General features: G+C 42.2%; 1 protein-coding gene across 2 annotated transcripts in view; it reads right to left on the reverse strand.

Annotated features, from left to right (window-relative positions):
* LOC124776198 (DNA-directed RNA polymerase I subunit RPA2) overlaps positions 1-16,932 on the reverse strand; it is a 237,911-nt gene that overhangs the window by 58,206 nt on the left and 162,773 nt on the right. For both annotated transcript variants that reach the window (XM_047251028.1, XM_047251029.1), the window contains one exon: positions 4,640-4,775. In XM_047251028.1, the coding sequence (XP_047106984.1) occupies positions 4,640-4,775 (136 nt within the window). The remainder of the gene's footprint in view (positions 1-4,639; positions 4,776-16,932) is intronic.

The following is a 16,932-nucleotide window of genomic DNA, read 5'->3' on the forward strand; positions in this document are numbered from 1 at the left end:
GCATGTCCTGGTTCCACTCAGTACTACTCGATACAGTGGAACAGATCATTTAGCTTTGTGATGCGGCATCTTCCTGTAGGCATCATTTCCTTCAATTCAGCAGAACTGTGGTGTGTGTGCTATTCACCCTTCGCTACGTATAGGAATGACAGTAGAGGAGGATAAGAATTCTCAATAATTATTATGTGATACGGTACACATATACGGGAGAGACTGAGTGACACCTAGGGCACAATGAAAAGACTGCCGTACATTTGAGGTTTTGGTCAACTCTTAGATTTTCCATTGTTAGATTATGCAATATACAGTCACATACTGAACAGGTACTGCAAATATGCTATATCTGCTATGGAACAACATTACAACACCAAGCAGAAAGAATTTAAAGAGTTAGTTGACAATGAAAGAGGAAAAACCTACAACTATTGACAGATGGGATTCACTGTTATATGCATCAAAAAGAACTTCATGCTAAGATTGCAGGAATTAAGCACTTGATGAGATTGGTGGTATCAATAGTAAATTTTCTGAGGTCACACACATAATTACACTGCAGACTGTAATAGTTTTTGATGGAATTGGACAAAGAGTATGGAGACTTCATATGTTACTGCAAAGCATGTTGGTTAAGAGGCATGCCTCGAACAATTTTTCAGTTTGCTCAATTTTTGAAGAAAAAAGGAAGCAGGAATGACACTAAGAACATCCAGAATGGCTTGCAGATCTCACATATTAAATGGTCTTGACTACATACATCTTGACAGTAAGGTGAGAAGTAACTGTTTTCTGATTTGATAGAGATCCATTAAAAAGAGAATGGTATTGTTGAAGGGACAAATTCTGACAAAAACACTGTCTATTTCTATAAATTCACTGTTGGTAAAAGAAAATAGGTTTGAAGAATTCATTGTGGCCTTGAAAGAATTACAAGGATAGTATTTACAGGGATAGTTTTATAAAGGTTTAGAAGTCAATGTCAATGTAACATCTGTTTTCGAGCTGCTTTCGAAGCCATTTGGCACTTCGCTTCAGCTGAAAGTGCCCATGTGAATGAGTGGTTGAAACTAATTGATCTGCAGTGTACCTCCTATTTAAAAGACAAATTGTTTTATGTTAAAACTATCCACAAACTCTAATCCTTGGGAAGAGTTTCCACATAAAATGTTTCGAATAGCTTCTTTTTTTATTTCAGAACCAAATAAATCACAATTATGTGGTAATCTGAGGACAAAAATCTGTGAAACTGTCTGTGTGTGTCCGTATGTCAATAATTTGTACTAGATAAAAATTACATTTTATCTTTAGTGCACCACAAATAATTAACTAACACTGAAATTTTGTTTTTTTAGTGATCTGTGTGGTTGAGAAATATGAAACCAAGTTGTATGCTGTTCAACTGCATTGCCATTTAAATCCGGTGTGTTTGGAGGTCCCTCCACCCCCCCCCCCCCACCCCCCCCCCCCACCCCCAATCATGCTCATACAGCATGGCGTGGCAGTGGGGGAAGTGTGCAGCCAGGCCAAAGAGCTATGGCACTTGTCCCAGAACCCTGCACGTGAGTTGAATTCTTGGCTGTCCCTGGTCGAACATAATCCAAATTTTCTCATTTTTCTCATATGTACTGAATTTGTTGTAGAGTTTGTTGGTAACCCTATGGAATACAGTTCTTTCTCTCAAGAGTGTCACAAGTTGAATACTAGAGAAACTTCCTTAACACTACATTATTTACTTTAGAAAGAGGTGCGTCAGCTGAAAGAAATGCCATACATTAATCTTGAGAATAAACTGAAAATTTATCATGTCCTGTAGAAGAACCTGAAACTGCATTCCTGATTAGAGGTTGTTTTTCCATCAGGCGTAAAACAGCAGCAATATGTTTCTAGTCCTCCAGGTGCTGTGTAACTTGAGATCACGGTTCAAGCTTTGTTGCTTTTACTTTAAGCATTGTAGTATTGCACTGCACTAACAGCACCAGAAATGTACTACATGTGCATGAGTTGGGAGGAAGGTGAGACACATGGTGCAATATGACTATGGACAAAGAAATCCTTGGGTTCAATGCTGACTGCACACAATAAGATGATAAAAACACAGCCACAAGCTGACATGCAGTCAGATGACAAAGTAAACACTGCATTTAGGGCAGGCTGTATCAGGAGACCTATCGCCACCGACAGCAACCACAGCATTCAGTGTTTGCAACACTGTTTCACTGTTTGTCTGAGACAGAGTCATTTCAGGAAGCAAGAAATCATGAAGGACATACGTGAAATATCTGGACACCAGAATTGGAGGAAAATGTGACTAACACAGAGGAAGGCAACCACGTCAGTACCAGGCACTTGGCCTACCAGTACAGGGTAAGCCAGATAACCGTGTGAAACATTCTCCATGATAATTGTTACTAACCTTATCACTTAAAGTGTGTGCAGGGCTTACTAGCAACAGATTGTCCACATCAGGAGCAGTTTTGTCACTGGTTTCTTCACCAGGCAATCACAATTCCGGGATTTGTGCCATCCATCCTATTCACATACGAGGGGGAGAGGGAGGGGGAGGGGGAGAGGGAGGGGGAGGGGGAGATGGGGGAGAGGGAGGGGGAGATGGGGGAGAGGGAGGGGGAGGGGGATTGGAGTGGGGAAAGATGAGTGGGTGTGTTTGCAGAGGGTAGCAAACAAAGAGGGAGTGAGTTAAGAATTGGAAGGAAATAACAGGACAGAAGGAGTGGAAACTGTTGGGTGGAGGGCGTGTGGACAGTACATTACCACAGATTGACGCCGGGATAATGACAGGAGAGGAGAACATGTTGCAAGTATAACTCCCATCTGCACAGTTTAGAAAAGCTGGTGGTGGAGAGGAGGATCCAGATGGCTTCGGTAGAGAAGCAGCCACTGAAATCAAGCATGATGTCCTGTTGCATGTTGTGCCACAAGGTGGTCTACTTTGCTCTTGACCTTAGTTTGGCAGTGACCGTGCATCCTTGTGGACAGCTGATTACTAGTCACACTAATATATAAAGCAGAGCTGGTAAATGACATAGCTGCTTTCGCAGGTGGCCCAGCCCCTGATGAGGAAGGATAAACATGTGACAGGACTGGAGTAGGAAGTGCTAAATGGGAAGATTGGACAGGTCTTGCACCTGGGTCTTCCATAGGGATATGATCCTTGTGGCAAGGGGTTGGGATTGGAAGTGGCATAGGGACGGGCTAGGATGTTGCGGGGATTGGGTGGGTGACGGAACACCACTTTAGGAAGGGTGGGAATATCTTGGGTAGGATGTCACTCACTTCATGGCTTGATGATAGGTAACAACTATCATGTGGGATGCAAGCATCAATTTGAAGGGGGGGGGGGGGGGGGGGGTGGCAGGGCCAGTACTGTACAGGTGGGTAGAAAGAGAAGCACTGTCTGACAGAGTGTGGAGGGACTGGAATGCCAACAAGCACAGCATCAGGATGTTGTGGGGCAGGGAGAAGGGGAAAGGAATGAAAGAGGAGAGGGGGGGGAGGGGGGAAGATGGGCAGGTGTGTTGGCAGAGGGCTGAAAAAGAGGGTGGGAGGCAGAAATACCTGCAACATCCTAGTGCATCCCTATGCCACTCCCAATCCCAACCCCTTGCCACAAGGATCATATTCCTGTGGAAGACCCTGGTGCAAGATCTGCGCAATCCACCCAATCAACCCTTAATATTCCAGTCCTGTCACAGGTTTATCCTTCCCCATCATGGTTCAGGCCACCTGTGAAAGCAACCATGTCATTTACCAATTCTGCCGCAATCATTGTACAGTTTTTTATATTGGTGTGACTACCAACCAGCTGTCCACCAGGACATACGGCTACTGCCAAACTGTGGCCAAGAGCAAAGTAGACCACTCTGTGACACAACACACAGCTGAACATATGCTTGATTCCAATGGCTGCTTTACTACCCAAGCCATCTGGATCCTCCCCTCCACCACTAGCTCTTCTGAACTATGCAGATGAGAGTTATCCTTACAACACATTCTCGGTTCCTGTAATTATCCCAGCCTCAACCAATGGTAACATATTATTCCAACACCCTCAACCCAACAGTCTCCATCTCTTCTGTTCTGTCATCTCCGCCCCATTCTTGCATACTATCCTCTTTGTTTGCCACCCTGCACCAATGCACCCGTCAATCTTTCCTCACGCCTCACTTTTTTCCTTATTTCCCTGCCCCATAACCTTCTGACGCTGCACCTGTTGGCTTTCAAGTCCCTGCACACTCTGCCAGAGAGTGTTCGCCTCTCTCTCTCTTGGCCCCCCCCCCCCCCCCCCCCACACACACACACTCTCAAACATTTTACCTTCCTTGCCCCCTCCAGATTGTTGCTTGCATCCAATATGATAGCTTTATTCTGGCCCAAGATGCTGGAGATGGTGGCCATGTGTGCATGAGGTGTGCTTTCTTGTGTGTCTGCTGAATGGTGTGTATCTCTCTTTTGCTGTGGGCGAAAGCTTTATGCAACTGTCTTAACTATGCCTGTCTGCAACTTAATATGTCTCCTTCACAGTAAGTAGCAATGTATCTTTTGCTACAGTTTTGAAATAATTTGTTTAATATGAGCTTATGATAGAGAAGTTTTGGCTGAACAAATGCAACTGGGAAAAACCTACCCTAATTCTAAATGTAATACACGCCTTATTCTTGGAAGATCCAACAGCACCACACAATCGCACATTGTCAATGTAGGCACGTTCTGATCCTTTCCATTTTCCAGTGCGGTAAGTAGCTTCTTCTGCATCATAGTAGCTGGGGAAAAAAAAAATCATTAAAACATCAGAAATCAGTTTGTATATCTTTTTCCTAAAAGCTTCAGGAATAAAGGAAACCACTCATCGAAAAACAGAAATGTTTAGTTGTGTGTGCCGGTTGACAACTCAATGCTTCTGTTCTTTAGTGAGTGTACTCCTTCATTCCTAAAGTATTTACATTCTACCATAACTTTCGTACAAATCTTTTGTAAAAGCTGATGACAAAGTCTCAAGGAAAGAAAGCTATGGCTAAAATGCCTAAATAATAGAGATAAAATAGGTCGAATTGATGACGGAGATTTGGTATACATTATTCTGACACAAGGGTCAGAATAAAAGAGGTGGCGGTGAAAACACATTTCTCAAGATAGGTGGTTCAGAGTGTAGATAACTGGCAACTTCAACAGAGGGCTGACTGTAAGAAAATCACAATAACAGCCAACACAAAGAATAATGTCAATTAATTACATCATTTACTTGCTACAGAGACTGTGCATCTATGTAGACACACAACAGAAAGTAGTAACAAACAAAAAACATGGTGATGAGTCTTGGAAGGTGACCCTGCATGGCTAAATTTGTAAGCCAATAACTACCTTTGCATGATTTGATCTCAGTTTTCAAATAATGAACGATGGCCAATTACTGGCCTTCAAGTAATGCAGTAAGCAGTTAATGAGCGGAGATTCCCTTTGGTGGATATGGCTAAAACATTCATAGTAATATACTTTCTAATTAAGTTAATAAGTGGTGTTAAAACAATATGGAAAAACCGAATCTGATTGCATAATTTGACAAGAAGTAAGTCTTTCAACCTGAGAAAAGCAAGAATCATATTGAAGTAAGGGCGATCACATGAGCTTTCAAAGCTAAGCTTCTAATGTGTCTGAAACGGACAGTTTACAATCTGTGTATGTTATCCTTTATTAATTATGACTGTGTGATATGGACTTTTAATGAGGCAAGCACAGCAAAAAATAAAGCTCCATGTTCTGACCCTGACCGAGAGCGATCAACCACCATGTCATCCTCTGCCAATGATGTCATAGAATGTAGTATGCAGGGGCGCAGGGACAGCACACCATTCTCCCAGCCATTGTTGGCTTTCTTCACCTGGTAGCTGCTACTTCTCACTCAAATAGCTCCTTAATAATTAATCAATTATTGCCATCACAAGGCTGAGTGCACCACATTCCAGTCCTTACAGCAAGAAAAAAATCCTTGTCAGTACTGGGAATCAAACCCAGAAGATGCAACAAACCCACTAAAGAGACAGCCTACATTACACTTGTCCATCTTCTGCTAGAATATTGCTGTGTGGTGTGGGATCCTTACCAGGCAGGATTGACAGAGGACATCGAAAAAGTGCAAAGAAGGGCATCTCATTTCGTGTAATCGCACAACAGGGGTGAGAGTGTCACTGATATGATATGCGAGTTGAGGTGGCAGTCACTGAAACAAAGGCAGTTTTCTTCATGGGGAGATACATTTACAAAATTTCAATCACCAACTTTCTCTTCCGAATGCGAAAATATTTTGTTGACACCCACCTATGTAGTAGGGAGAAATGATCATCATAATAAAATAAGAGAAATCAGAGCTCGAACGGAAAACTTTAGGTGTTCCTTTTACCCACGCGCCATTCGACAGTGGAATGGTAGAGTAGTATGAAAATGGTTCGATGAACCCTCTGCCAGGCACTTAAGTGTGAATTGCAGAGGAACCATGTAGATGTAGATCCTCTGCATAGCAGCAAGCTATGCTAACCACCGACCTATGAAGGTGGTAACTTTAAATGTGGAAATCATTCAGAAACTTAGGGTTTTGGAGATACATGTTGGAAATCACTGGGACAGAGAGAGAAACAATCAAATGAAACAGGAAATAGACTGGAGTGGTAGATATAATTATAACTGTAATGAAAATGATACGGGGTGGGTGGGGCATGAAGTCAGTGAACAGATGGTGTATGGACAAAGGAAGTTCTTTGTTGGATTCAAACAAATGAAAGAAGAGAGAGCCTAACGGGAGGTGGGGATATGAAAATAGTAAAATGAAGCAACAACATGGATGCGTATAGCTGAAAACTTTAGAACACAGAAAAGGGAGCCTTTTATCTAGAAATGTGGATGCTGCTGCTGCTGATGATGATGATGATGATGATGATTACAATTACAAAATGAACAGAAAAAATTTACACATTTGTGTTAAGGCAGTCTGCAGTAGTGGTTGTTGTGGTGCTCCACTGTGGGCATGACAATGTTATTCCATTCTGTACTGAAATTTTTTCACACATATTGTAATTTTATCTTTTATCACAGCATTCAAGAAGCCTAGCATGAACACACTCAATACCTGATAGTACTCCACTGGTTTCAGAATACATTAGACACAACTTTGGAGACTGGAAAGAAAACAATACAGAAAGGGAGGTAAATCACAGTTCACTTCAGAATCATGCACAGAAAATTTGATGAGAAAGATGACTCTATGGGATCAAAAATTTTGCTATTGAAAATTCTAGTAAAATATGTGAGATTCCCTGGCAAGTGGTATTAGTTCAGTCATTTGTTTATTCCTTCAGCCAATGTTTCGAGATGGCTATGTGTATAGGTGTAAGTGACTTCATTGCTAAAACAAATTCCAGCGATGCAGCCAAAAAGATAGAAATGCAAAAGCGAATTCTTGAAGTCTAATGCATGCATTTCAAGTGTACAGTGTGCAATCAACAGTCTATGAAGAGAGAATTGTTGTCTGGAGTATGAAAATACGCTTATAAGGTCAAAGCAAATATGCAAGGACTGCCACAAGGTGGGGTCGATAAATTGCCAGAATTGAAGAAATCACCTAAAATAAAAGAAAGAAGGTTCATGAAAGTGAACTAATTTAATCTTCTTTCTTCTAATTTAATCTCCTTTATTCTAGTAACAGTATCCCAGTGGCTTGGTCGGTATCAAAAATAATTCAAGCATTAAAAGGACCACGGCTAATGTTCCAGTGCGAAAAAGTGAAAGTTGTTGGAAAAAAGTTAAGTTGGATGGGCCACATCCTAAAATTCCAGTAATTAGAAGTTCCAGAAACAATAAGCATTCTATTGGAGAGGGTGACAGTTGGATAAGGGGTGAGGGGAGGGGGTCAGGAAGAACACTACCTGTCACAAAACAACATGTACATATTGTTGAAAACAGTAATTGGGGAGGTACAGCCAAAATTTTTAAATTAAATTTTAGAAGTGCTGAAGTTTGTGGAATCATGAAATCTTAATCTAAAATTCAAGAAGTCATAGTGAGCTGCATTCCTGAAAGCATAAAAAATGATTATGTTATCCTAATAGGAGTTCTAACAACACAACCTGCAATGAAGATTACAATATCACACGAATGCTCAAGGAAAAAATTTGGTGCTTCATCACTCCGAGGTATTTGTTGTGAATATGCCGTAGGGATGTGACTTGATCCCACAGTCCTATGTAAACGACAATATTTCACAAACAATAAAATAAAGACAACTTGCAAGCTTTTCAATAATACTTGTGTTGTGGGTGTAAGTAATTTTTGTAGAAAGTTGCTTACTAACCACAGAATGCACTTAAAACACATCATGAAAAAAGCGTTAGATACCCTTCTAAATGCAGCAGCTCAAACAAAGCTTACTGGTCTTAAATGGCTCCAGCAATCTGATCACGCTAATTTACTGGCTCAAAATAGCCTAAGTGAAATAGTTAACAATGATCATTTTGTTTCAAATCCGTCAGACTCTTCGCAAGATAAAAGCTGCATTCTTACCAAATACAGCAGTAACAATCTTTTAGTGATGAATTTGCATTGCTGTTTAGAAACATATTCCCAAAAAGAATCTACAGAGTGCAGGCCAAAAAACCCTGTAAAAGGAAACAAGACCTATACCTTGAATGACAATCTTTAAATAACCCTGTGAAAAAAGAACTTCTACAAAATGTATTGTAAGCATCTGAGGTTACTGAAAATGCAAAAAATATGCACTTGTTGGACAAAATCAATTATTCATGTAACAAAATCAAAAAGCCTTCATCAGGCTTTGACATTATCTGGAGCAAGCTATCAAAATACCACTCTAAGCCATATCCTTAACTAAGCAATGAACTGTGGAATGTTATAAAATATTAAATATTTACTGCTCCCTCAAGGTTTCCTATATTGCCCTTAACAACAAAATAATGAAATTATTGACAACCAAGAGATTTTCCAGATCTTCAATAAATACTTCATAAGTGGCAATGAGCAGATAACCTGTACGACAAATCAGCATTGCAATTCTCAAATAAAAGTTACAAACAGTTTTGATGAAATGACATTATCTCCTATATCACCATCAGAGAACTTAAGAATACCATTATTTAAAAATTGACCTTCATCAGGCTTTGACATTATCTGGAGCAAGCTATCAAACTACCACTCTAAGCCATATCCTTCACTCAGCAATGAACTGAAGTGCCACAGAATAATAAGCTGTGCATGGAGTAAAATTTTGAAGTCTTCCCCTGGTAGTGCAAATGGCGAGCAAAGCAAGACAGTAAGCAGCAGCCAGGTGAAATGCCAACAAGAGAGGACCACTGATATTGCATGTAGTAGAGCCACAAGACAAGAGTTAATTGCTACAAATTGCAAGAGCTGGGTGTCCAAGACACCAATGCAGCAGAATGGCGTCACTGGGAGAGAGGGATGCCATCACTGTGATGACCATACAGAGAGGACTAAGAAGGCATTAGTCGAACAAAGTAAAACTATTCAGTATACTGACTCAGAAAAATACGCACGCCACCACCTTAGCAGGTCACTTCTGAGCTGCAACCAGGGTAACTAGAGGAGCTGAACAGACAAGAATGGCAGGCCAAGTGATGCCATTGGCACCTCACAGTAGCAAGGTACATGGGCCGGCCCCATATAAATATTACTTCTGTTCTGGCGGTAGGTGATCTACTCAGTTCGCAGTCGTCCAGCCCCGATGTTGGACAAAACTGATGGGGAGCTGGGGCACCATCATTCAGCAGCTGTTCTGGTGGCCTAACCAGTGGGTCCAGGGAGCAGAGCATCATCCATCATTGTGGGAGTGTCCACGTGCCACCTCCACCCACCTTCCTTTCCTGCAGACAGACTCTGATGCTGCCGGCAGTTCTACTGTCAGATGACCACAGTGTGACTCCACGCAACTTCACACACTTTGTGCAGAGCTGGTGGTGCCTCCCCTACATGCAGTCTACGGTACAATCAAGCATGACCTGCTCACCCACTTTCTGAATCTGCTAACAGCCATGCTCAAAATGAGCAACACTGCACACACAGTGTGGTCAGTGATGCCGCTGGGCACTGGTGCCACTGCTTTCACCATCGCTACGGGATGAAACTGGATGCCACATTCTTGTGTTGGCGCATTCCTGTCACAGTGCACACCACTCCTGCTCCACTGCCAGGAACAACCCAAGAACCTAGACAATCAACTCATTTGTGGAAGATATCTTAAGAGTCCCTAAAGAAAAACAGTTCACCAGCGAGTACGTTGTGTGATCCGACTACATCTATCGATTGCATGATGTACCAAGTACTGTTAGTGAGAGGCCATTAGTATGGCATTGGGGGCAGATTAAGTAACATGCTGAAATCTTATCTCACTAATACAAAGTATGAAGTACTTTTGGAAGCTGTGGTTTGGAAATCAAGAGTAGTTGCCATGCCAGACTGGGATATTACACTAGACTCTTACTACTCTGGCCATTCCTTGGATATATGGGTGCCTGATTAGCAGAAATGCCGATTACTCAGAGTGTCTTAAATTTAGTGTACAGACATAGGGAATAAATCCAAAGACACATTCATTTTCATAAAAACTGAGTTCTTCAGCATCACTCCCCATGAAACATGTCCCAAATTTTTAGTTGTCGCAATGATAATAAGCAACAGCAGTCTGCTTTATCACACAAGCATTATATTGGTACTGCATGTTTCTCATTGTTGCATAATGTACTGCAGGAAGATGTCTGCAGTTTCAGCACCGGCAGTGTGAGATAGTTTCATGTTGTCTCCTACTATGTCCTCTTCTTCATCACTTTGATCATAATTTTCCTGTACACTTCTGATTACCTCCTCGTCTGTCATAAATAGTTGCTCAGCTAACACTGTACTCAGCAGCAGCACTTTCTGTGAAGAACCTCAGTTCAACGTATGTCTAATTTTGAGTTTCTGCTTGAGGTCTAGCATAATGTGTTTCCATTCAGTAGCCGTGATACTGAACAGTAAAGAAAGCCACAATTTCAAACATATATAGCATTGTTTCACATTATAATTACCCAACAACATTGATGGACATGAGAATTCATTATTGTATGTGTCACCTGTGCTTCAGCAACTAGAGGCTGTATGTAGGAATGATTACTGAGATGCCAGACTAACAAGGACTGGATTAGCGAGAGTTTACTGTATCCATAATGGAGTTCCCCATGGTCCTTCATTGTTTCCACTATATGCTAATGATCTATCTGCAGCTGTAAATGAGAGTCAGGTGCATATTTATCATGTTTATTACCACCACTAACACTGCAGAAAACTTGTTAAACAGTCACAAACATCATTTTATCAAAGTCTTTAACTGGCTTATTGTTAATCCTCTCACTGTCAATCTAAGCAAGACAAATTTTATGTAATGTAGATCAAGTCACAAAATACAGAGGAATACTGAATGACACTCAGTAACCAACAGTCGATAGAACCAAATTCCTGAGCATTAACTTATACTGCAAACTAAGCTGGGAACATCACATTTTACAAATGCTGAAGACAATTAGTTCAGCAGCTTTCGCTTTAAGAATGCTTTCTCGTATGGGATATAACAGTTCCTACTCGTCTTCCTTTTCATAATATTGTTACATTCCATCCCAGATTTTCCATTGTTTGAAGTCTTCCACACTGTAATAACGTAAGCTTTTTAAGTACTTTTTAACATTTGCTTCTGTAATTTTGGGCTTGTAGTCTTTGAAATTTGACTGCATTTTACTGCTACACTTTAAAGCAATGTCTTATGGATTTTTTTCTGGACAAGTTAAGTTTTGACAAGGCAACATGCAGTCTGATATAAGCCTTGCTTCATATGCATGTGTAAAAGAATATCCTTCAAAAAAGTTGTGGTTTTTTTTTACTCATAGACGAATGTTTCATACGTAAACATATCAGGAATTATTAAGCCGAGACTTTTTAATAATGGTTTGCATGATCTCCTATATTTATTCCTATCACGATTATTTTTTTCTGTAGCTTGGAGGCAATGAGGTAGTCTGTGTTTTCCAACACCCCAAAAATTATACCATATCTAACAACTGATGTAAAATATGCACGAAAACCATTTTCTTAACATGGAAATCAGTAACAGTATTCTGAACTGTTACAAAAGTTGGCACCATTGCTGGCTAGCACTTCTGAAGCAGAAAAGTGGAGCGGGTCATGTGACTGGAGTGGATGTGAGTGTGGGATGAGCAGGGAAATGGTGACTTCTGATCAGACTAGACAGTATGGTTGATGCTCCTGACTGTAGAGACTGGGCAGTTGTTAATGAGTCACCTACGTTTTAGAAGTCACTGTATGGTACAGAGTGTGAATTCTTCCCAGTGGAAGCAGTATGACAGACAAATGTAATGGCATGAGTGCTAAGTGTGTTTAGCATTGAGTGGAGCCTTAGGAGCCTGTTGAGCTTAACCGGTGTGTCCAGCATCAAGTGAGGAATGAGGATATATGGTCATTGGTTTGCTTCATACTGATGCATGTTATAGTGAAGTGCACACAATGTGAGTCTATATTTTCATGGTACATTCTTTATGTTAAACACTGGTAGCATTTTATGGGTGTATGTAGTGCACATCAAGCTGTGTATTCTTTCTGTAAGGATGCTTAGACTAAAGTAATTATCAGTTACATTTCATTGTTTCATGTCTATTTTTGTGGCTTTACTCTTGGAATGTACTGGCTGTGAAACCATGGATTGCTCTGCACTTACATAAGAAAACAATCTTGTTCATATGTATAAGGGTTATTGGCTGTGGACACAATTCCTTTTTGCTACGGATATCCAAAAGAAATACATCTCCACCCGCAAAGATTCCAAAGCAAATCTGAAGCAATTTTGATAAGAGGGAGCTACTATGGATTTGTTGCTGAAGTGGTTAACTCTTTCACATGTTGTATCACAACTATTGTAATTTTTCGATTCCTTTTGGAGGGTCTGAGTTTTAATTAAATGGTGATTTCAAGGCATTGGTCAGTAAAAGTAATCTCTTGATTATATTGCTTGTAAAAAAAAAAAAAAAAAAAAAAAAAAAAAAAAAAAAAAAACAAACAAACACACACCACCATACATTTGGTAAACAGCTGATTATAAAGATCTCATTTCTTACCATAAAAGGGTAAATTTCATCAGAGTTCCTTGAATTTTTAAAATTATTTTTTGTAGATTTGTAATAACAGCTTATTAATGTAACAAATACTTGGAAGTGGTCAAGTTGCCATGGTAAATTCTGAAGGGGTGGTTGTGTTTTACAAGCATAAATGAAAATTTTACTGTATTTTTGTTTAAATAAATTATTGGTAACTGGTTATGTGTGTATCCTTTTCCTTAATTAGCCACTGCCAATAGCATTTGGTCTCAGTATTGCCACAGATTGATTGATTAAGGGGTCGAAATCCTGCGGTTCCGAAGTGGGTTACATAAGAAAGAATGTCTGTTAAAAGTAGATGGATTCAGTCAGAGGAGTCAAATTATAAAAGAATTAAAAGTATGAACATTAAACACACAGTAAAAGCATAAAAGGTGAGGCCAAATCTAAAAACTGGAAAAAAAGGGGGGTGGTCATGGGGTCACAGACCATGAAGACTGCAAAAGGAGTCTCAACCACAACTAACCCACCCCTGCTCCAAGACTAAAGAAGAACCTTCTATCTGGAAATAAGAACTACTTTCACAGAGGAAATCAAGAACTAGGTCAACCATCCATGGATTGTCTGCTAATATTAAATTTAAGGAAGCAGGAAGGCTATACTTAGCACGAAGGGTCGAAAGAAGGAGACATGCCACCAATATGTGAGCTATCACCAGTCTGGCGCCACAACCACATTGTGGGGGTGGGTCATTACATAGGACGAAACAATGGGTGAGCCACGTATGGCCAATACATAAACGGCATAAAACAGTGGACTCCTTCGGAGAGGGGCAGAAAGAAGTGCCCCAAATTGCAGTAGACTCTTTGACTGTGGGGAGTTTGTTACTATGAGCAGTAGCGCTCCAGATGGCATTCCACTGTTGGGCAAAGAGAGATTTGACGTAGATTAGCATATCCGCAGCTGGAATCGTGGAAGGAAATGGGGTAAGTATCTGCTTCTCTAGCCAAACAGTCAGCCAATTCATTCCCTGGGATTCCCACATGACTTGGGACCCAGAGAAAGACAACTGAAGAGGCTCAAGGGCAGAGGGAAGGTCATGGATGGCAAAAACCAAGGGGTGGCAAGAGTAGCATTGATCGATAGCCTGCAGGCTGCTCATGTAGTCAGAGCAAATTAAAACACTATGGAGGGAGGCCTGAGAAACAAAAAGGATTGCCCTGTGAATGGCTAGAAGCTCTGCTGTGAACATACTACATGATCCCGGCTATAAATGGTGCTCGAAGCCAGTAGGAGACATGAAAGCATATCCCACTTTATAAATAGTCTTAGAACCATCAGTGTAAAAGATGGTGGCACCCTGGAACTCTACAAGGATGGCACATACAGGATGCCCGTAAACCACACACATACAGGATGCCCGTAAACCACAGGAGCAACAGAGACCTAAGGACCCTGGAAGGGATCGGTCCTAATCCGTGGTCTAGGCACCGTCCAAGGGAGAGGCGGAGGGTACGGGAGAAAAGACACAGGGTGCAGTACAGTAAGTGCAGATGGAGATCCCGGCAGAGGGTAATTAGACGCACGCCAACTGGCAATCCCACCCACGGGCGGATGTTACGAGGGAGACAACCCTCATAGGCAAAGAGCACAGGGTACACAGGATCGTCAGGGAACTGGCGAATGGCGACTGCATAAGAAACAAGGAACTGGCTCTGTCGGATGTGTAGAGGGGGAATCCCTGCTTCTGTGAGGAGACTATCAGAAGGACTAGTGCGAAAGGCACCAATAGCCAGATGCACTCCACAATGATGGACAAGGTCAAGGAGTTTCAAAATGGAAGGAGCTGCTGAGATATAAACCTGACGACCAGATTCGAGTCTGGACAAGACCAGAGCATGGTAAAGATGGAGAAGAGTGGAACGGTCTGCACCCCAAGATGTGTAGGCCAGGAGGTGGAGAGCATTAAGCTTCTGCATGCATGTAGTCTTTAGGTAGCAAATGTGGAACAGCCACGTCAGCTAGTTATCAAAAATCGAAACGTGACTGTGCTACAACATCGAGGAGCTGGTTGCCTAAATAAAGTTCTGGATTAGGGTGTACTGTGGGACAACGACAAAAATGCATAACCCGCTTTTGGAGGCGAAAATTGGAAGCCATGGGCAGTGGCCCGCGCAGATGCCCATTGGATGGCACCTTGGAGCTGGTGCTCAGCAAACGCCACCAAGTGGGAGCTGCACCAGATGCAGACATCATCAATGTACAACGCCAGTGTAACCAGAGGCCCAACAGAGGTCACAAGGCCCTGAGATTTGAGTACACAACATAATCTGGAGTTGACCATCCTTCCAAGCAGTTTACAAAGCACATTTTGTAGGGCTAATGGGGTGGTAGCTGTTTAGAGACATTGGGTTTTCCCCAGGCTTAAGAATGGGGATAACTATACTGCCAGGCCATTTTGACAGAAAAGCACTTGTGAGCCAGATGTGATTTAAGACCCTGAGGAGCTGTTGCTTCTGGGGAACGTCCAAGTGTTGAATCATCTGATTGTGAATGGAATCTGGCCTTTAGGCTGTGTCTTGTGAAGAGCGAAGGTGCATTATAGGGCTCAACGTGCTGTGGGATGAAATGGAGGGGGGTCTGTTTAACTCTGAGTTTCTGCTGGAGAAAGGTAAGAAGCAGACGACGATGCCATCACAAAGTGTGTCACAAGGTGTTCCGCGAGGACCAATGCATCGGTGCACAGAGCTCCTTGCAGGTTCAGACCCTGGAGAGTTGACTGTTGCTAGCAGCCCAGAATGCTACGCAGCTTTGACCACACCTACGATAAAGAGGCACATGTCCCCAGGGAGGAAACATAGCGCCCCCAGCATTCCCTTTTACTCCGCTCAATATGGTAACAAGCCTTAGCATGGAGATGCTTAAAAGTGAGGAGGTTGGTCTGGGAAGGGTGTCGCTTAAATCGCTGCAGTGCGAGTCGGCGATCCTGGACAGCGACTGCGGCGTCCTTGGTCCAGTACAGTACCGGCTGATGACAAGGGGGCCCTGTAGATAGGGGGACAGTAGTTTCAGCAGCATGAAGAAGAGCAGCAGAGATGTCTTGCACGACTACATCAATGGAATTCGAGAGGGAGGTGTCAAAGCGGACAGAAGACATGTATAAAGGCCAAATGGCCGTGCGGAGTGCCCAACGTGAGGGCCTGTCTGCCTGGTGGCAACAGGAACAATAGTATCACTGGAAAGTGGTCACTGTCACAAAGGACATCATGGGATGACCAATGTAGGGAAGCCACAAGGGCAGGGGAGGAGATCGTGAGATCAATAGCGGAGAAGGTGCCATGAGCAGCACTGAAGTGGGTAAGGGAAACATCGTTGAGGAGACACAAATCGAAGTCCATGATAAGTTGGTCTATTAGGATACCCCGACCCATTGAAGTGACACTCCCCCACAGTGGATGGTGGGCATTGAAATCCCCAAGGTGGAGAAACGAGGGTGGGAGTTAATAGATTAAGGTAGATAGTGCAACATAAGCAAGTGGCTGACCTGGGTGGAAGTAGACATTGCAAAGGGTGATTGCCAGAGTCGTTTGCACTCCATCACTTCCAAGATGGTAAGTATGGGGATCCAGTCACTAAGGACATCAGAGCGAACCAAAGTGCAGACCCCACCAGATGCTATCCCAGGGCCAGCACAATTTCGACAGAATGCCTGATAACCAGGTAAAGTTGTAGAGTGGCCATCACAGAAATGCGTTTCTTG

The sequence above is a fragment of the Schistocerca piceifrons genome, chromosome 2, assembly GCF_021461385.2.
Source record: "Schistocerca piceifrons isolate TAMUIC-IGC-003096 chromosome 2, iqSchPice1.1, whole genome shotgun sequence".
Classification (NCBI taxonomy): Eukaryota; Metazoa; Arthropoda; class Insecta; order Orthoptera; family Acrididae; genus Schistocerca; species Schistocerca piceifrons.